The 22,947-nt window shown below is 38.7% G+C and overlaps 1 protein-coding gene across 3 annotated transcripts in view; it reads right to left on the reverse strand.

Annotated features, from left to right (window-relative positions):
• Positions 1-19,060, reverse strand: part of osbpl5 (oxysterol binding protein-like 5) — a 34,752-nt gene extending 15,692 nt beyond the window's left edge. The window contains exons 1-2 of one of the 3 annotated variants that reach the window (XM_053236815.1): positions 18,402-19,060; positions 3,716-3,933 (exon numbers count right to left, since the gene is read on the reverse strand). In XM_053236815.1, coding sequence (XP_053092790.1) covers positions 3,716-3,718 — 3 coding nt within the window. In that variant the 5' untranslated portion in view covers positions 3,719-3,933; positions 18,402-19,060. The remainder of the gene's footprint in view (positions 1-3,715; positions 3,934-18,401) is intronic. The other 2 variants (XM_026918939.3, XM_053236816.1) reach the window with 2 other exon arrangements.
• Positions 19,061-22,947: the final 3,887 nt, after the last annotated feature.

Consider the following 22,947-nt stretch of genomic DNA (forward strand, 5'->3'; position numbering starts at 1 on the left):
TGATACTGTTATCCTGATGTTAACAGCTGTCTGGGTTCTGACTGGGAAGTCGGATTTAAACGCATTTATGTTTAAGTGTGAATCACAAACTTAATTAGAGCTAGTCTTAAAAATCCAAGTGTATCACCCCAAAATAAAATAAAAAAAAAAAAAAGAATTTTAGATGTATATACACAATTTATTCCTAAGCAATTAAAAAAAGCTAACATCTTGATCCATGTCAGCATGAAATAATGATACATTTTTGGCTCTTTCTGTGGACAGACCATATATATTTCTTTGCTTTGATTGCCATCATTAATCATGAAAAACTTCTGGGTCATTGTCATTTGTCATCTGTTCATTACTGTGTCAACATACACTAAGCTTACGTTAAGATTCAAGATTCAAAGGTTTGTCAAATGTGCATTTGTAGCAGGTTCAAAAATGCAGTGAAATGAGAGGTGGCAGCTCTGAAGACTGTACATAAACAATAAACAGACTATACAGACAACATACCAATGGGTATAAGGGGGAGTGCAAGACAAGACATCAAATAGTATCACGTGGTATTGGACGTTGATAACGGAGCATTTTTCTGCAAATAGGAGTAAATGAGCACGGTATTGGACAGATAAACGATAACATCATCAGTAATGATGCATTCCTAATTATTAGTAGTAAATTGTCCCAAAGTAACACAGCAAAGGATGGGAGATGTGTGATATGCACCAATCAGCCACAACATTACAACTACCTGCCTAATATTGTGTAGGCCCCCCTTGTGCTGCCAAAATAGCTCTGACCTGTCGAGGCATGGACTCCACAAGACCTCTGAAGGTGTGCTGTGGTATCCGGCACCAAGATGTTTGCATCAGATCCTGTAAGTCCTGTAAGTGGTGAGGTAGGTCCTCCATGGACTGGACTTGTTTGTCCAGCACATCCCACAGATGCTCGATCGAATATGACCTGGGGAATGACCCTGTCGCCAGTTCACCGGTTGTCCTTCCTTGGACCACTATTGGTAGGTACTAACCACTGCATACCGGCAACACCCCACAAGACCTGCCATTTTAGAGATGCTCCAACCCAATCGTCTAGTCATCACAATTTGGCCCTTGTCAAAGTTGCTCAGATCCTTACACTTGCCCATTCTTCCTGCTTCCAACACATCAACTTCAAGAACTGACTGTTCACTTGCTGCTCAATATACCCCACTCCTTGGAAGGTGCCATTGTAAAAAGATAATTAATGTTATTCACTTCACCTGTCAGTGGTTTTAATTTTATGGATGATCAGTGTATACTCCTAAATGTATTAAAAAAAAATCAATTTTGTACCTGCAGCAGGCCCTTAATATAGCAATCTGATCCTATACCAACTTTAAACCACATCCAACTGCTACCGGCCTCACAGGAACATCCACTTGAGAAATACATTCACACTGAACCCCTTTTAAGATGATAACAGAGGTCAAACCCAGTGCCTGCTGAAGCTGGCAGACAGAACAGGGAGAGTCTACAGGAAACCAGCTTCCGGTTTGGGATTTAAGCATGGCCCTGCTGACCTCGTGCTTCACTAACAGCCTTAAATTTTCCTTTGCGGATTAAAGCCCATTGCTCACTTTGGATCTGCAGACTGGTCAGCTGCTCCTGGCAATACCATGGTGGACAACCACACGCGAACCTCGTAAGATGCCCTATGCGACCGGCTTTTTCTATTCTGAGTGTACACAAGACCACTTAAGTATTGAGTATGTGCAATATGAACTAAAGCCAAACAGAATATAAGTCACATGAAAGTCAAGTTAAGCTCAGTTAAAGCGAGTTAAAGAATCATAGAGTTACAGCCAGTGACCTTTAAGTTAAATGACAAACAGAAAACCAAGGACAAAGCTTTCTGAGCCTTCACGCATTGTTAGAAATTAACTGGGTAAAACTATTAATCATATTCAAGAAATGTCCTGATATTAATTAAACTAAAATAAAAAAATAATAGGAATATGGCAACAGGAGATAAGGCTTTAAGTTTAAATCTTACTTGATTAGGAACAGCTAAAGTGTATTCCAGGACTTTCTGTCTTTTATGGCGGTCAAAAAAGAATGACTGGGCATTTTTTGGGCATCAGGTGTCTTCTTATCAATGCTTCTTTAGTCTGAATTAAGGAAGCATGCATCTCTGCACAAGTGTCAAGCCCGGATGCAACAACCAATAACCTAAGTGGGACACATCTACATCTGACTGAGCACTTCAATAGGAAGACCTTTACACCTGCGCATTCATGCAATTATCCAAGCAGCCAATCATGTGGCAGCAGCGCACTGCATAAAATCATGCAAGATACAGGCCAAGAGTTTCAATTAATGCTCACATTAAACATCAGAATTGGGAAAAAAGTGTTATATCAGTAACTTTTACCATGACTTGGTTGTTGGTGTCAGATGGGCCGGTCTAAGTATTTCAGATCCTGATGATCTCCTGCAATCTTCACATACAACAGTATGTAGAGTTTACACAGAATGGTGTGATAAATAGTACATCCAGTGAGCGGCAGTTCTGCAGGCAGAAATGCCTTATTGATAAGAGAAGTCAGAGGAAAATGGACTGACTGGTTTGAGCTGATTGGAAGGCTACATTCAATTAACCACTGTTTACAACCGTGGTGAGGAGAAAAGCATCTAAGAACCCACAAAACACATCACACCTTGACACAAAATGAGCTGTAACAGCAGAGATTCCAGCCAAAAACAGGAATCTGAGGCTACAGTGGACACAGGCTTCCTGAAACTGGACAGGTGAAGATTAAAAAACAAAACAAAAAGTTTTTCCAATCTTCAGCTGTCCAGTTTTGGTGAGTAGAGAAGCCATTACCGCAGTACTGCTATCTTCAGTTGATAGCAAACGTTTGTATGATGACAAATTTAATTGCGTCTTCTTGCACTTGTGGAAAAAATACAAATATCATACTAAAAGTTGCCATCTCTCTTTCTGAAATAAATATTCTCTAATAAATTATACGTTGTAAGGACACTATGTCTTTAAAACCACCTCCAAGACCTTTGTGAATTCCCTGAGCAGCTTTTGGATTCTGTCAGTTGTAATATTCTTCATGTGTTATGCACTCAACTGTATCTAACATAGATAGCTATCTTATTTCTGTAACTTGCTTAAGGGTGCTTTTATAGGGAAGCTCTCACAGGGATCACAGCTAGCTCCGGGTGCCAGGCAAAGATATCCTTGTCAGATTAAGTGGAAATAAGAGTGTGCGTTTGTTTTTGAAGACTAACCCATATTTACCCAAGTTACACAACCACTTAAAGGTAAACATGTCCTGAGTTTGGGAAACCCGAGAAGACCAAAACAAAGCCCAGTTTAATATTCAACTACAGGAGATAACAGTACCCTGAAGTAGACACTAATCAGGCACTAAAAACTAACATGTTACTTTTATGAACAATCATCCAGAACAGAGATTTATCCAAGAAAGCATCAATATTTCATGGTGTGCCTTTTCCCCTTAATTTTTCTCAGCAGGTTATGAGCAATGGTCATAATTCACATTAGTCTTAAAGGAAGACTCCACCCAGAAACACACACATGCACAGGAGGACATTGCTAGCACAGTTAGAGTAGTCTTTAACAGAATTTTTTTTTTTTTTTTAAATCTCAGACATAACGAATAATGGTAAGATTTTGTGTTAAAAACAAGAGAACGAGAGTTTCTTTTCTCACTTACCATTGTCCAGCGATGTTCGGTGTCACATTAATGAGAAGTTCAATGTAGTATTGGAGACAGCAAACCCTGGACTCAATGTTCCAGAATGCAATGCATATGACGAAGTTGTGCTGATTTATGGCTGAGACTCGGCTCGGCTACGTAGTGCTCAACGAGATGACAAGCACAATGGCGTAGATGGTGGTATTAGCATGAAACCTAAAGCTTCGTAACCTGATCTGTTTGAGCAGAGTGTAGAGATGAGGAGGTGAGAAAGCTGGACAGACTAAAGGCTAAAGTGCTGCTGCATTGATCTATTTATGTAGAGACAAAGTAAGAACTAAATCTCACTGGCACCACTATCAGAACTATCGAATGGCACTGTGGGTAATGTATGAAACTGTTAACCAAAGTGAAAATAGCCCAACACGTTGATGAAAGACTTTAACAAACAAAAACAAGTCAACTCATAATTCTATTGCAAAATAAGTCTTGGCCCCACTGGAGATCAGATGTTAATTATAAAGATTAATATGCAAATGTTCAGGGTTGATTTTACACTTCAGGCAGGCAAAGCAAGCAAAGACAAGAGAGATTTTTTAACAAGAAGTGACTAATCATGCAGACACTCAATACTTCCTCAAACTCCTTAATCTTGAGTGGGTATTAAATACTTCTGTTTGCCCAATGAATGTACGGAAGCATAGAATTAAAGCCTAAAGGAGATGGAAATGCTATAGCAAGTCTTTTCTCTTGCTGAAATTGTAGTATGAAGAATGGAAGAATGGCTCTCTCAGTATGAACCGGAAGCAGGAATATACCTGAAAAACTTTTTGCTGAGAAGATTACCTATATCCTATTTCCTCTGAACTGCACACTAATGCAAATGAAGCTCTTCTAGGGCCCTTAATCTAAAATGCACATTCAAAAAGATCCTCAATGCCTGAGAGAGTGCAGGCGTGGCGCAGGAGACTGGACAGATGCTGTAAGGAAGATTCTCAGCTTATTTATTTATATTAACTATATATACTAACTTGTGCAATGTACCTTTTAATCCAAATAGCATGACAAGCACATAAATGAGGGAAGTCCTTTTGCATAATTTTAATATTCACATCCATAACGGTTAATGAATGGATATTCGGTTAAACGTCTTAGGAAATGGGGCATCATGTCTATTCAATCCACTTAAAATTAAATTTTATCTGTAGATCAATTTAAACAGACTTTTTTTCTGGATGTAGATTTGATCCCTACTAAGCAAAGTCAGAGGCAACCCTGGCAAGGAAAAATTCTCTGATAGAGTATGAAGAAACATTGAGAGGAACCAGACACAGCAGGGAACCCATCCTTTACAACCCAGACATTACAGTATACATGTGTAGAAGAGAACTCAAACAGTACAGGCATCAGTTAAAATTCAAACTATGTCAAAGTTTGGATTGTCACAGTTAAAGAGTAAAAAAACACAAAACTTAACAGTGGGAATGCATGTTAATAATAATCTGATGGTCTATAAAGATATGTGCATGCTACTTTTACTAAACCAGTAAATGAAAACACTGAAATGATTGCTTCACCCTAGAACAGTACCCACTATAGCGCTCCAGAGTGGGCGTGACATCCTGTGGGTGTAACACTTGTGGTGTAAAACTGGCCCGAGGTATCTTATTAGTTGGACTGAAATGTATTATCTTTTTTGTCAAGCGAAATGACAAGTAAAAACATCTGAACCTTTTTAGTTCCAACTATTATATAAATCATTATTTGCACACAACTACAGTATTGCTCTTTGCATCAAAATACTCCCAGACATGGTTTTCTTTTCCAGTGAAATGTTTCCTGTGGACAGAGGGCAAAAGAAAAACCCCAGAAGTGATCTCTACATTTGAATACTAACGCTTCAAATGGGCGGATATTCAAAAGGAAAATAAGCAATAAATATGAAAGACTGGGGGTAAACTTAGAAGTAAGCTGTGATTCCTTATTATTCAGTTCAAACAGGCTGCCTCTACATCCATACAATTTCAAATTCGTTTCATGAACACTGCCTTGAGGAAGAGGAATTCATAGTACAGAGGATTAAGATAAGTTTGTGCACAAAAGCATTGTTCCACAAGTAGTACATCATAAAGAGGAACTATAAATAAACCACAGTGCCTCAGGATTTGGATCTTTACTGTCCTTTCCCACTGATATAATGCTATACTTGTCCTGCCACCCCGATTCAAAAATAATCAATACGCTTTGGCCTCTAGTTACCAGGTGGGATTTAAAAAAAGTCAACCTCCCCCCGTTGGATTAAAAACAAACAGACAAACAAACAAACAAACAAACAAACAAATAATTAAGAGCAACCTCTTCCTGCTCACACTGTAGATACATGATATTAGGCTTTATGATGTGAAAATAAATAAGTATTGAAGTTTATTAATTTCCTAAGTAAGGTAGAGAAAAATGCCATATAAATAAAGGTCACTTACTTATTATGCACGATATTGTATTTACGTAGAAAAGGAAGTGAAAATGGGAGTGTTTCCTCTTCCTCAGACCTGAACTTACAGCATTAAGCTGGCAGCGCTCAAGTGGGCTGCTAAAAGTTATACAGCCACCAGCAAAGCAATCTAGTAGCATGCAGACAGAATGAGTCTAACAGTTTAGAACAACAAAAAGAAAATAAGAATGAAAGTTAAATGTGCATTGTGGACATATGAGGTGCTGCCTGAATGAATGAATGAATGAATGAACCTGTTTAATGATTGCAGTGGGTCATCTTATTAAACCATACAAAGGACATCCGATCTCCTACAGCCTATATGTCTTCCTCAAAACCGATTTAAATATATTGAGTGATTTCTACATAGTAGTTTACATTTTGTGTCTACAAACATATCCAGCAGTATCAAGCTCGTGTCTGCAGATTTATTTTTTGTGTGCTTCTTAAACAAATGAGTTCCTGGTGGCTTTAATATAGTTTCTTTTAGTAATGATATTCAATGGATTATTAAGATTTAATGTAAATATCCTAGTTTTGATTGAGCAGCATACAAAATGGAAAAGGAAACCGTACCGGAGCTCATGAGTCCGATGCGGCAGCTGTAACCATTCAGCCCTACAGTGCCAAAGAGGCTTTTGGGTCCTGCTCCAATTTTCACTCTGATCTATTCTATCAGTTCTGCTTCCTCTCGGGAAGTGTGCCTGACCAGCCACGTACAAGAACACACTTTCACACCTATTAATGATGTGAGAGTGGTTCTTTCAACTGGCACGTCAAGCTCCGAAAGAAATCTGAGCAGGTACACATTTCTGTAACTGGACATGTTCAGAAACGTTCATTACTAATGAGTCAGTCTATCACAACAGTGAGGCACACTCCCTAATGGACCATATCTCTTCAATTCAGGACACGATATCTCGCATATTTGCTTCCCAGATACAGGTGTTAAAGTTCTATCACTGTATTTAGGCACAGTAAATAAAGAATGAACACACGAACAGACATTGTGAGATGATCTCTCATTATCCTTTGGATCTCTCATTATCCTTATCCATGGAAATCTCGGTATAAGCTACATGTACTTGCTGGGCACAATTACAACACTTTAGCACACTCATGGAAATTTGATTGTCCACAATAAACAGTCATTCAGAGACTGTAAATCATGTTTGCATAGTCAATGATTAGCAGCAACATCTGCCACTCCTTAGAACTCCAGGCTATGTACACAAACCACACTCTGGTTGGAGCTAAACCTTGGGGAATCAATTCCTTATATGGAGTGTGAACATGTTTCCAACTGATAGCACCAAGTCAATGCTGGTGGGTTTTTCCCCTCAGATGTTTGTTTTAAAGGCTTATAAAAATGCAAATGTGGAGGAAACCAGAGAAAAAGAAAAGAAGCATCAGGCCCAGTCAACATAAAGCTTAACTAGGGGAAAAAAAAAGCCAGCTAAATGCAATGACATGACATGAAACGTAACCTACACTCTGCTGGCCTGCCCCTCTTATTTAGTCTACTGGCAGAGGCGAATCTCTCATTCTTCAATTAACAATGAGACTGGTCTGTGTCTGAGTCTTTAAAAAGCCCACCCAACAGAAGCATGACAACAATCGAATACAGCTAGCCTAAATAAGAAATCAGAATGTTATTCTCATAAGTAATGTCACAGTGAGAGAGGGAGGAAAGAATGGGTCATCAGCAGTATCTAGCTTCTCCTATATAAGAAATTAATTTATTTTAATAATAATTATTATCATACTCGATTGTAGGTATGCCTGCAAAAAAATTATGAATACTGCCTGGTGCCCCACAACAACAACAACAATAACAACAAAAAAGGGTCCCCTGAAAAAAAATATGATTATTTAAACCCCATTTTCTACCAACTTTCCATTTTCCAATTCCCACCCACTACTTGTGAAGCCACCTTGTCTTTTTTGAACTGCTACTCGCTCACTCGGGGGGAAGTGCTATCTACCCTCTTCTGCATACATGAGCCCACTGATGTCACTGTGATTGACAGGGGAGAGAGTATAACATCACTCCCACCGAGACAGCATGGCCAATTTTGCTGTCTAGAATTCCTGGCCTTGATTTGAACTCGTGATCTCTCGCTGATATGGCGAACACGCTTCAGCTGAACCCAAAAAACAGAGGTTAAAAGCAGTGGTTAGAAGCTGTGGAAACAAACAGCCATGCAGGATATTTGCTGGAAACACTAAATATTTGCCTGAATATGAGTAAAGTAGCATCATAAAAGTGGTTTCAAAACCGCCTGCAACTGAAGCTAATGTTAGACATGAGACCAGCCCTTAGGACATCACAAGCATGTAGTAAAATTTGTCAACTCTCACTTACTCCTTTTTTCTATCATCAATTTTACAAAACACATTTTAAGACTTTATTGTGAGGAAGGTGAATGACACCGTACCCAGACTGCCTTCTATCATCTGGTCAGTATGGTATTCGATCTTTTGGTTTTGAAGCCAAATAAAAATGTTAACAGGACTCTAAGAATTGCAAACAGTCGAGAAAACAGTCAAGCATTTCCAGTCAAGAGGCGTTTATTTGTATAGGATTCTATATGCGAAGCATCTGTTGGACCTGAAACTCACTCACTCAAATTTAGCAGGCTGAAGATTCTCCACAAGAAGAAGAAGCTGATGCTAAAATTTTGCGAGTTATTTGGAAAGGGAGGGAACACTGAATCTACAACAGCAGGATCTGATTCATGCAAGTGTTTACACACATGCACGCACACATGCACGCACACATGCACGCACACATGCACGCACACATGCACGCACACACGCACGCACGCACGCACACACGCACGCACGCACGCACACACACGCACGCACGCACGCACACACGCACGCACACACTTTATATGTATATGAAAGGTGGGTTCAGGGACTCTTTACGTCAAAACTAGTTTTGTAATGTGTGGTGAAGATCTCCTCACGTTCTGACAGCTGTCAATATCTGCTCACAAGGGGAAAAAAACCACTCTGGTTTCTGTAACACCCCAAGGCTGTTTAAACGGAAGGAAAAGCACCTGATGTGGACCAACACCACCCAACCACTCATGACAAACCTCCCATCCTTTCACTAACATTCAGGGAAGGAGTGAACACTGACAGGAGGTGCAATATTTGCTGTGAATTGTTTTGTAATCAAAAAGATAACCGCAGTTACCACCAAACTATTCCTTAAAATAAAAAGCATTCAAACTCTTAAGGGACAGAGATACCAGGTCAGAATATCCTAACAATACAAGAGTTTGTTGAACTACTCGACGCACTGCATGTTGGGCTGAAATCACATTTCCCCTAAGGTTATAGGAAAATAATCATTGTTGGAATTGCCTGATACAAAGCAGAGTTACTTTTACCATCCCAAAGTTGATTATTTTCCAATAACGGAGTGTTTCACTCTTATACCACAGCTATCTGCCAACAGTTACAATTTTTTTATTTATAAATGAATGACAGTTTTTATCAGTTTATAGTTATATTTAATGCTGTAAAACGTCTGTGGGACAAGTTAGTTCCTGTTATGACTTTTGCTGTAGCAGCTACGAACAGATGTTCACTCACATGCCTCTACAGTTTATTATTAGGCTTAGATTGTGTGGAGTTTCCACCATACAAGTCTCGGTGAATGTGCTGTTACTATAGAAACGATAATGTATTTGAACGAGCGCATTAATATAAACCTGTGGTTTGCCTTGCAGCCGGCAGTGCTGTCAGAGCTGCTGTTATAGGAAGTTAATCAGCTCCTTCTGACCAATCAGAATCGAGAATTCAACAGCGTTGTGGTACAAGAGAATATAATATACACTCACCTGGAGGACACCGTGACCCTGAGCCATGTACTTCAGGATGTGGAGACGAGCGCGGGCATAGGAAAGCACAAGAGCACTTGCACTGATTCCACTGTGTATCCTTGGTACAATAAACATCATTACAACGACGCTTAGTGAAAATGCACTTTACTGAAAAGCTCCTCAAGATGGCATGAGGACGAAGAGGTGTTAAGGCTCAAAGGGAAACTCATTCTAGTAAAAATAGGAAGAGCTTTTGTTTTTTTAAAAAAAAAAAAAAAAAAAAAAGTAGGATAAATAAAGGCAAATGGTTTATCAGAAGAATAAGCTTTTGCTCAATGTCAGTCAAAAATCTGCTGGATGTTGAAGAGATGAGAACATATCAGCTGAGGTGAGCTGAGGTTTAGAACAAGAGATAACAGGATAGAACTTCATACAGAGACTATGGGGATTATGTTAACTAGGAGCAACAAAGATGTGATGGTGTACTATTCCTTAAAATCAAACTTAAAAAGTTTGGTGAAATGCTGGATGGAATTTAGTTCTTCAGCTCTGTTGCAAAGCAAATCTGACCCTCCTGATCTCCACGACTAGGCGTGGGAAGTTATTTTATGCTCTCTCTCTCATACACACACACACACACACACACACACACACACACACACACACACACACACCCTCTCCTTGCCAACAGTAAAGAGGCGTGCCCCTAGAGAGGGCTAGAATGGTTTGTTTATACTGTGTGTGCTCGTTTCCAAGGTCAATACAACCTGGGAAGGCCCCGGAGAACTGGTACCTTTTTCCACACGGTTTAGAATGGTCTCATCCGCCCTGCATGTGTCCGCTGGTTCAGCTCAAGACAGACTGCTATTTTCTATGTCTGTCTTTGTGTGTTACCATTTGAGGGCCCTTGCTACTAATGAGCAGCCTTGAGTCCAGGCCCTGCTACACAGCAATTAGACACTGAGGGCACCTTAATTACTGCACCTAATTTCAAGTGGAAGAACATTAGGGAGCTTTCTCTGCTTTCTAGTGGCGATGGTTTTATATCTTAATGCAGCAAATCAGCAGCAAGTGCTTGGGTTGAGGACACTGCAGTTAATCAAAGCTCTGGGGCTGCATCCACTCAGCAGTACTGCTGATGATAACTATAAATAACTACGTTACAACTGTTGCAGTTTTATCTCCGTGTATATACTGAGATTTTGTCACCTGGGAATATGTGAAGAAATTAAATATAGATAGAAGTCAGAATTACAAATGGCAACTAAAAACAAACCTACACATGATCTTAAGCCAATCAAAGAGAACTTTCTGGCAAACTACCAAAGGAAATGGTTAAGTGACTAAAAACCCCCTAAAACCAACAAGGCCACTTTCGACTGAAGGCAACCAAGGGGAAACAATGTCACACTAACATTGCTTAATGTGTCGACTATAACTGAATAATGTTGGGGATTTGAATATTCTCTAGACTCTTACTGTAGCACACAGTGTTTGTACTTTGACAGGTCCAGTGGGACCAGGTACAGCTCTACAATACCTAATCTCTGAGGGATTCCACGTTCACGTTCAGTTTCAGTATTCAGTTTCAACCTTGGCAAACCATGTTTTCATGGAGCTCGCATTGTGCACGGGGCATTGTCATGCTGGAACAGGTTTAGGCCCCTTAGTTCCAGTGAAGGCAAACAGTAATGTTACAGCATACAAAGACATCCTATACAACTGTGTGTCTCTAAATTTGTGGCAACAGTTTGGGGAAGACCTACATATGGGTGTCATGATCAGATACTTTTCACATACTTTTGGCCATATAGTACAGCTCTTCTGCTCTAGTGCAGCAAACAGTCATCTCGTGGTTACAAATGTTTTACATGAAATGTAAGAAGAGAACACCGCAGTTCACAGCCAAAATATTCAACAAACTGACTTTTTGTTAAGGTGCACACACAAAGTGCTACATCGCCATGTTATCTACAACTTTTAGCCAAGTCAGTGAGGTTTCTGGGCAATCAAAACATGGGACTGGGCAGCGCACTGGAGCTTCCACCTGCCCCGTGGGCTGGCTAATGAATTTATTTTTTTGTCTAAAATACAGGAAGATACCAAAATACAAAAAAGACTGCAACCTCCTTCATATGGTTCTCATCTGAGAACAAGCAAATGAAAAATAAAAAACTGAAAAAAAAATTCAATAGGCCCTCCGCACCCCTCCATTAACTGGAACTGATTCTGAGAAAACGCAAACATCAAAAATGTCAGAAAAACTTTCAAGGTCAGCGCTATCATCTGTGCTTTCTGATTAGTTTAAAACAGGCATGGATTATTTTCCACTCATTTACCCAAACTAGCTTCCATTACTCTTTAACCACAGTGGAATTATTTACCATTTAAAACGTTGCTTCATACATTTAAAATTAATCCGATTTCACACCGTTTAAAGTCTTAGCAAAAATATTATGATCAGACTTCAAACCTGTAATCTCATCAGTAGAGGTTTTATAAGGACTTCATATCAGTGCCATCTTTTTGTTTCAGTCTTGGTGACGTAGAATAGTGCACACACCGCATTACTGCAGCAGCACACACACAGTCCTGAGACTATACTGCACATAGAGCGGTGGGAAATTAGGGCAGGGCGTTCTCCTGCGTCTCAAAGCTGCAAGTCCCCATCAAGACCAGGACGAACTTTAGGAGAAACAGTCTATTGCACATAATGTTCTTAGTTAAAAATCTTGAATGTTTTTTATTTAGACATGATAAATACTTTTATACCGTGCAGCCTGTAAAAGAAAACCAATGTGACGCAGGTTAAACGAGGCCCTTATTTACTTTCATTTTTGCTTATACAAATATTTTCTCAGGAAAATAATCTGTTTTTTTATACACATAATTAGATCATGTGAAGAGAAACACACATGTGGGTATATACACACGCATGCACGTATGCGCACACACTGCACCCGTACACACGGAGTGACCCATTTTATCCTCCTACTCAGAAATAAACAAGTTCTTAAAGTGAAAAAATTCTCACGGTATTCTCTTCCATTTCACATGGACCTTATTTCCTGGTATTTTTGGCATCTATACTAAAGGAATCCAAAAACCTAACTAAACGTTACTTTAATATTGTCCACTAAATCCAATTTCTTGATGACTATTCAGATGTTTTTTTTAATTTAAATGAGCTGTTTAGCAATCCATTCAAACCTGTTCAAACCAATGCATGAGCTTATCACAACATAATGACTAATTCAGCTGCGGCACAACTGTTTGTATTTCTGAATGGAAATGAGCATCTTTGCTAAGTTCACAGAAAAAATACTTCTGGATTTATTCAGGCATTAAAATAAATGCTGGCTATTTCTTCGCTGTATAAACTATTTTAAATGTCTGTACAAGGTAGAAAGTCTTAAATTCTTTCCTTTCCTGGTTTCAGTAGGCAGTGAATAAGAGAAGGCGAGGGAAGCAGATTGGTGATGGACTGAAATCATATCGACCTCAGTGAAGTGACAGTGAAGGCAGTTGCTCAGGAATTTCATTACTCGCCTCTTAACGTCATCCATTCTCACATAGATAACAAGACCACACCAACCTGAGAAAGTGTAGGACAGTGTGATCCAGCCTATATTTATCTCATCTAAACTATAACAAAATAGCTGTACACACTCTAGAGTATTTCAACAGCTTTTCTTTACGTTCAACCATATAAACGGCATAAAATGCTAACCACATTATTAGAAGCAATTTGACAATAAGTAGTACATTTCAAATGAGCACACCCTCCAGGAATGCTAGTGATTAGTTCAAATCCATCCTGGTTTAACAGTGATCCAATGGACACACTGCTCACACTTGCTGAAGTCTTTCATAACTAATTGTGGAGGCCAAACCTAAAAATTAAGACGTACCTAACCGTGCTGTCCTAATCCCTAGTTTAGAGTAAAAGGGTGTTACAACTTCTGTTGAGCCACTGCTGCTTATGCTCTCCGAAAGTGTGAAGATTCTCAGCATTATTACTGTTACATAGCTAGTGTTTAAATCTGGAAAAGGCAGAGTGGCACTATAAGCAAGGATTACACCATAGAAAAAGCTTCAGCCAAGTGTCGATTTAACACCGTGCACTAGTCTGGATTGGTTTAATGAGATGAGAGAAGCGCCATTTGCTGCGAGCAGCACTCAGAGAGATGGAGACAGAGCTCCTGTCAGCTGTCACACTCCACTAAAGCGGTTTAGCAGCCCTTGCCTTCACCCCCAAACACTGACCTAAAAATACACTTTAAGACCTTAACACTGGTTTATTGCTCTACCTTCATACAGAACGATGACTCAATCCAAGTCAACCTTTTAAAAGTACCAACCTTTAAACAGCCATTTAAATACTTGAGTAGTACGTTTAGAACAAAACAGAACAATTTCAAAAACTTTGAGAATGTATCAATTTAGAAAGACTTCTAAATTAAAAAAAAAAAAAAAGACTTTAAAGCAGCAGTAAGTCACTTTTAGCAACTGGCAAGATTTTCTGGTAAAAATATCACAAGCAACTTATAAGGCTTTGTAACATCACTTGGCTGCTCAGCCCTTCCCCATGCAGATTAATCTTTTGGTTACAAGGGGCAAGTCCATACACCTTCAAGCATGGCCTAAGGCTGAGATGTCAATCTGAGCGGAAAAAACTTTCACCAAATCCAAGCTAACAGCATTTACTTTAAATTTTTAGGCTTTGGCCTTTCCAGAGCAACTCGCAGCAGTGCAAGAACACCATGGGTTAAAGCATTTTTCTCTACTTACTTAACAATGCTTAATAATTAACATCTTCAACTTTTAACCAAACATACTGACAATACAAAAAAACTTTATATATTTAAAAAAAAAAAAAAAAAAACAGCCTTAAAAGAAAAAAAAGTTACTTAAGCATTTATTTAAAGTTACTCCTCTTTTTTTTTTTTTTTTTTTTTTTTGAGACAGCTTGCAAAAATCAAGCCCTGTGTGCTACATTCTTAAAGCATACACTACATACTTAACTAACTACATAGTACCTGGACTTCTGTAGGGCAGTTACATCTCAGATCAAACACTAAAGTATTACACTAAATATAAATGATAAATAGACTGCACCATATCCGACACATAATACGAGAATTTGCTGACCCGCCAGAACAGATTCCACACAGGGGTGGACAAGTCATCATTTCATTGGCTAGTCCACTGGGAAAGTAAAAGCTCCAGGCCCATGTTTTGGGTAACTGGAAACCTACCTGACAGCTAAAAAGGGGTAATGTAATAAAGTATGATGAAGCAGTTAGTTTAGGGCATTAATATACAGACTATAGTGAAATGAATGTGTATAAGAGTTAAGCTCTGTGATATTTTAGTCTCAACCAGATGAACACCTCTGTGATTAAGCAACTGTGAAATTATTTCCAGCATCTTCTAGTGAAATGTAAATGCTATGAAGATGCCTACAGAATATGGATGAGAAGGAATTAAGAGTCTCAATGCTAGATATTGTTGTAGTAGACTGAACCTTCTCATTCACTTACATGGTGAATGAACTGAGCTGGTACTCTGCTGCTGAATTTTTGTGCCTGAAAATGCACAAAAAAGGAATGATAATACTCAAAAGAGGTCTAAATCCCAATAACCTTATAACATAGTGGAAAATGAAGCTTTTGTTATGTAATGACAGGACAAAATGGATGTATAGTCTTACTACAAACTTGCAAGAGAATCGGACTTTACTATTCTTGAGAAGGCCTGAAAATATCATGTGTATTGTCATGTGTGTAATATGTGTAATATCATGTGTGTATTTAGCAAAGCAAGTCAGCTTCTACTGCATTTAGGTAATGGTGAGCTGGAGATACCAAGGGTTTACCTTCTAAGAACTACTGCTGTAATCATAATGACTGTCCTGTGCTCATCTCAGGACTCTCATTCACATACAGAGCATTGTTTCAATACACTAAGTACTGCTTAACTTTAAAGTTCTATCAGTCCTGTATACTGTAACGATTTATAATAGCACTATCCGGTGTCACCCAGAAGCATTAGTTCCCTTTTGCGTCTGGTTCCTCTCACAGTTTCTTCCTCATGCTGTATCAGAGTTTTTCTTGTCACTGTGACCACTGACTTGCTCGTTCGAGGTTCAAATATACATCCGGATTTCTGTACAGCTGCTTTTTAACAATAAATGATCTCACAAGGGTTATAATTAAATTGACATTTAAAAAAAAATAATAATAAGATAACAACTAGATTGCTGGTAGAGCTTATATTAGATATTAGATACAGTTTAGATATAGATTAGATACAGTTCTTAGAACCAGGTTTTCCACTGAACTAAGGAAAAGTCACTATAACTGTATGGTTACAACTGAGTAAAGAGAGAAACCTGCTAAAATCACTCAGCAAACATTTTATTTCCAGATATGACCAATCAACCATTCTACAATAGTACTTGTATCTTTCAGTGCACCTATCTGATAATGAAAACTGGCACTGGGCAATTACGAGATTGAAGCTGAAAACTGGATTTGATGTTTGTGTGCAATCTGCAAATATCTCATGCTGTGAATGCTTGTAATGCTGACCAACATGCCACATATCCTGCACTTAACCACAGCCCACACACTTGTTTAATGATGTCTTGCATATCTTGGTAATAGAAGCTTGCTTGATACTGTATCAGCCAATCCTAGCTCTTCAATCACAAGATTTTTCTGTTGCAGGCACCATATTTGGGACCGAATTTCGGGCATAAGGTGAAACATGAAGTGAAAGATGGCTAAAATGACACGCCTTACTTTGGAAGAAAATAAACAGTACTTAAAATAGACTGTGATCCTTATGTACTTCCCAACAATCCTTATGTACTTCCTACCAAACTGACAATTCCATACAAACTGGCAGAAAACAAATTTCTGTTTATATATATATATATATATATATATATATATATATATATATATATATATATATATATATATATATATATATATAAAAAACATCTCAAAGTATGTGTGCACATCTCAAAGTATGTGTGCCTTAAAGCATTTAACAGCACTGAATGGTACCAGTGCCAGTGGGTAAATGCTCCCAGGGTGTTTCATCAGGATGTGTCATTATAGGGACAGTAGGTGGAAATCAATTTTAGCAATAACTGCTGTCAAAATAAACTTCCCTGTTGTCCCATAACGCATCACTACATCGCTGTGGGGCAGTATGACAGGGCTGATCCGCTGCACTGCTGCTTGGTGAAGATGTATTGTATGTAGCCAAACACATTAGTGTATTACTTCATTGCTTAATGAAGCACAGACATGAGATCTCTGATACAGCCAGCCCACTATTCGGTCCTCAAAATGGCAGCGATCACACAGAAGGATGTCACAAGAAACTCAAGGATACCCAGATACCTGAATCGTATTAAAAATGTAAAACACAGAGACCTGTACATTCTTAGCTGAGGCATCTGCTAAACTCAGATGCACAGGAAAAAGGAAGCGTAGCTTGGAGTGAAAGAATAAAGAAAAAGAAGTGAGCAAACATCAAGTATGAGAAAATAAAATATGATGGATCACTTACATACAGTTTCCCTAAAGATCTTGTAGCTAACTAAAAACTAGACTATTAATGACCGAATGACTTTGACTCTGAGGTCATCAGGGCATGGCACAATCAGTGACTGAGACAGTAAACAGAACACACAGTATAGGACAGATTTACACAGCTTTAATGTAATGGAGGTGTGCATGCACTTGCACTGAAAGGTCATCTGTCCTCCTTTTCACACCAAATGAAAGAATTAAAACTTAGGCATAGTCTAACCAATGGACTGTGTTGGGCTGAGGATATACCTTACAGTAATAAATACTTCTCCCGGTTTGAGATCATGGACTGACGGATTGATAACTGAAGCCTTTCTTTTTTTTTTTTTTTTTTTTTTTTTTTACTAATCTGATTGCAAACTAGAGATGGTTTGATGATAGATTTCTGATGGAGTCTTTCCTGAGTAGACTGGAGGCAGTCAGACAGACAGCAACGTGGCTGCAGCAGCCTTACCACCAAATCATGAACTAATACTCAAAGCTCCTGCTCTGAAAACCAAACCTAACCCTTTTAACAAGCAGATGACAAGCAGATGACAAGCCGGCGAGTTATTTCCGAGTTCAAATGTAAGCAAGCTCAATGTGAGATAGGAGCTCAATGTGAGATAGGAGCTCAATGTGAGATAGGAGCTCAAGATGGTCAGGGCTAAAATGTCTAGGAAAATGGCACAACTGTTGCCTAAAATGTGTCCAAATCACAATGTAAACTAGGTCCCATTGTTAGCATGGTTACCCAATCATTTTTTAATACTTATTAAGAAGCTTACCTTTTCCTTGTCGTCAATGTTGATGTTGCAACTTGGCCCCTTGTTAAATGGCAACGGAGCTAGCAGGCTAGCAAACTAGCTAACATGATATCCAAAAGACTCCATCACCCCACATCACGTCGAGAGCACACTTCACTTTATTTATCCTCACTGACACACGGTAGCCAGATAACTAGCTAGTTATCTAGCTTTACAGGACTAATATAACGTCATTCAACCTAAACGGTTATATCCTGTAAAGAGACGTTCTCTCAATATTTAAAGTGCTAAATAAACTAGCAAGTACAATGCTAGTCTTAACTAAACAGCGCGGTTTAAAATGTGAGATCATCTACAACCGTGATGTCCTCTAAAATAAAGTGGCCAACCAACAGCACACCCGCCCTTGACGACTAGATTTGAGCTGAATAAAACCGACCCAAAGCGCTGAAAACAAAGCGAGGTTAGGTTAAAAACCCGAGCACACAACGCTGTGCTTTCCGTGGAGACAGATAAAGAAAGACGGTTATGGAGGCGTTGTGAAGTTAGGCAGCTATGTAGCGGTTCAGGAATAAAGCATCCAGCTGCTGCCGCACACAGCTGTTACACAGCGAACACAGGAAATGCCATCGGAGTCAGCAAAGCGCTACACTAATCACACGGGTTTGAGCTAAACTCGGACTGGAGTCCAAGCGGATCTGGATTCACTTCGGATCGCTTAACGTCACTTTCCTCTGTCGCATTACAACGCTGAAGTGACCCTCAACTGACGTAAATGTGTCACACATCAGTTTTTCACAATCATATCAGTATGAACGTAAAAATCTTTTTCGGATCTTTTAAAATCAGATTCAGGTAACATTCACATTACGTTCTTGCTGAAGTGAACCAAATCTGATTTAAATGTGTCACACATCAGTTTATTTATTTATTTATTTATTTTATTACCGTATGTGAAAAGTGTGAATGCAAAAATCAGATCTTTTAAAATCAGATTTAGGTTACATTCACATTACATTCTTTGCTGAAGTGACCCCGAAACTGACGTAAATGTGTCACACATCAGTTTTTCACAATCATATCAGTGTGAACGTAAAAATCGGATCTTTTAAAATCAGATTCAGGTTACATATACATTATGTTCTTGCTGAAGTGAACCAAATCTGATTTAAACGTGTTACACATCAGGTTTTTTTTTCTTAACTGTATGTGAAAAGTGTGAACACAAAAATAAGATCTTTTAAAATCAGATTTAGGTTACATTCACATTACGTTCTTTGCTGAAGTGACCCCGAAACTGACGTAAATGTGTCACACATCAGTTTTTCACATCAGAAAAAATTGTATGTTTTAAAATCAGATTTAGGTTACATTCACATTAGTTTCTTTGCTGAAGAGACCCAAAACAGACGTAAATGTGTCACAGAGCTTTTTTTTTTTTTTTCATGTGTGAACAGTGTGAATGCAAAATACGGATCTTTTAAAATCAGATTTTAGTTACATTCACATTAGGGTCTTTGCTCAATTCTGTTAGTATATATATATATATAAAGACAACTAAAGTGGATGATCGCAGAATCCTTTCCTTGGTGAAGAAAAACCGCTTCACAACATCAACAGAAGTCAAGAATACTCTGGAGAAGGCAGGCGTATCATTGTCAAAATCTACACTCAAGAGACACCTTCATGAATGTAAATACAGAGGGTTTACAACAAGGTGCAAACCACTGGTAACACTCAAGAACAGGAAAGCCAGATTAGACTAAAAAAGCCTCCCAAGATTCTTTGGACTGATGAAACCAACATTAACTTGTACCAGAATGAAGGGAAGAGAAAAGTATGGCAAAAGAAAGGAACAGCTCATGATCCAAAGTATGCCACATCATGTGTCAAACATGGTGGAGGAAGTGTTATGGCATGGGCATGTATGGCTGCCAATGGAATGGGCTCACTGGTGTTTGTTGATGATGTCACTGCTGACAGAAGCAGCAAGATGAATTCTGAGGTATATAGGGCTATACTCTCTGATCACATTCAGCCAAATGCTACAAAACTGATAGGACGCCGCTTCACAGTGCAGGTGACAGCATCTAAACATCCCGGTTCACAAAACACTCTATGTCCATGAACCTTCCAGATCTGCACCTTTACCTAAGAAAAAACTACTAACTATTGTCTAAAGAAATATGTTTGCAGCCTAGACTTAAATACTGAGACTATATCTGAGTCTCGAACACTAACAGGAAGGCTGTTCCATAGTGGGAGCCACTGCAGTGTAGATAATATAGGTGTGATGTGGTCGTATTTTCTGGTTCTAGTAAGGACACTGGCTGCTGAATTCTGCACTAACTGGAGCTTGGTTTTGCACCTACTGGAATGTCCAGACAGTAAGGCATTACAATAATCCAAGCTAAAGGTAACAAAAGCATGAACTAGTCTTTCTGTATCAAGTAGTGACATTATGTCTCAGCAATATTTCTGAGATGAAAAAAGTCTATCTTCGTAGTATTATCTACACTACATGAGCTTCAAATGAGGAACTGGAGTCAATAATCACACCAAGGTCTTTTGCTGTTGCACATGATGAAAGGCCATCCAGTGTTACTATGTAATCAGAAAGCTCACTTCTAGCTGCATGTGGTCCTGCACTTCTTTCTTGTCAGAATTATGTAGAAGGAAGTTAGTAAACATCCAGTGTCTAACGACCTTTATGCATTCCTCAACTTTATTAAGCTGGTGTCTCTCATCTGGCTTTGCCGAAACATACAACTGTGTGCCATCAGAATAACAGTGGAAACTAATACCATGTTTATGAATAATTTCACCCAGAGGTAGCATATGCAGAGAAAACAAGCAGTGGGCCTGAAACAGAACCTTGTGAAACACCAAACTTTACCTTAGTATGCAAAGACAAGTCACCATTTACATATACAAACTGATAACGTTTAGTCAAATAAGACGTAAGCCAGGAGAGGGCAGTTCCCTTAACTCCAACATTTTCTTGTCTATCAAGGAGAATAGTATGATCAGTGGTGTCAAAAGCTGCACTAAGGTCAAGCAACACAAGCAAGGAGACACAACCCTGATCAGAGGCCAGTAGTAGGTTATTTACTACTTTGACCAACGCTGTGTCAGTGCTATGATGAGGCCTAAATCCTGACTGACAGATATCATGAGTGTTATTCCTATGTAGGTATGAACATAACTGCTGTGCTACAACCTTTTCTAGGAGTTTGGAGATTAAGGGGAGGTTTGATATTGGCCTATTGTTGAACAGCTGACAGGTGTTAAGGTCAGAATTTTTAATCAGAGGTTTGAAAACTGCTAGTTTACTGAAGGAGTCAAGCATTTAGATCTGTATTATTCTTGGTGTATGTCACATGCACTTGCCCACTTGTCAACTATATGGTGAAGGATGACTCATCTGACTAAATAACCTTTTTCTACTAGACTAATGCCTGTGGTTTTTGCACCACTCTCTTCCCTTTTTTATAAGGAGGGGTTTATGTATTAATATATCTGTCTTTATGCAGTTGTCAACAGACTATTCCTGTTGACAGTCTGATCACACACTGCATTTACATTCTCAGTCACCTAAAACAGTTACTCTTCTGTTTTTCCTTATGTATCAAACAATACAGTCACTGAATGTGCATTTTCATCCACAATTTCCAACCCTATATACTGATGTCTTTTCCACAGATCTAAATTCAGTTGTCAGTTTAGTCACTGTCCCTATAAAAAATACTAACCAGTACAGTGTTTTTTGAGACTGAAGCACTTGCAGCATTTTAATAATTAACTCTTATTCAAAGATCTTTTTCTCTTGCCACATTGATCCACTGGAGGAAAACCGCTTGGCCTGCTCAGCATTGTTATACATGAAAAGCATGAGCTACGGTAGGACGTTAACTGCTTAACTGCTTTATGCACTACACCTGGATGGATGTACCTGCACTCATTATGTTTCTCCACTCCTTTATTAAGGGTTTCCTTTAATTTGTCACCTATCTGTATGTGCAAAATGTGTATGGCCTATTCTAATAACTTATTCTAATTCCTCTGTGTCTATAGTGCTCATTATATACTATGACTCAGTGATAATCCCAGCCACCGCATATCTTCTCTGTCCCAATTATCTTTGCAGACACATGCTGCTTTATTAACCCAGTTTCCTTTTTTTTTTAAATTAATGACTACTACCTTGGTGCTATCAGGAATCACCCAATTTAAGAAGGAACAATTTTGCACTTACAGTTTAGACTTCACATGTCTAACATAACAAAACTAAAGCATGCTTAGTTCATACATATAATGTAAAACCGTGAACAGAAGTGAGCCTTCATGTTAACTACTTGGCACTAAATAAATGAAAGGTGATGTGGTTTTCAAAAAAATGTACAGAATTATTAAAGTTATCACATAATATCTATCACAGGGACTCTGGAAAAAAAACACATCTGAATCACTTTTTTTAAAAAATATTTAGAAAATTCTGTTATAAATAAGCTGAGACAGCATATTTCTGTACTTTTTTTCAATAAGCCTTTTTCAAGACACAATCTGA

The sequence above is a fragment of the Pangasianodon hypophthalmus genome, chromosome 9 (assembly GCF_027358585.1).
Source record: "Pangasianodon hypophthalmus isolate fPanHyp1 chromosome 9, fPanHyp1.pri, whole genome shotgun sequence".
Classification (NCBI taxonomy): Eukaryota; Metazoa; Chordata; class Actinopteri; order Siluriformes; family Pangasiidae; genus Pangasianodon; species Pangasianodon hypophthalmus.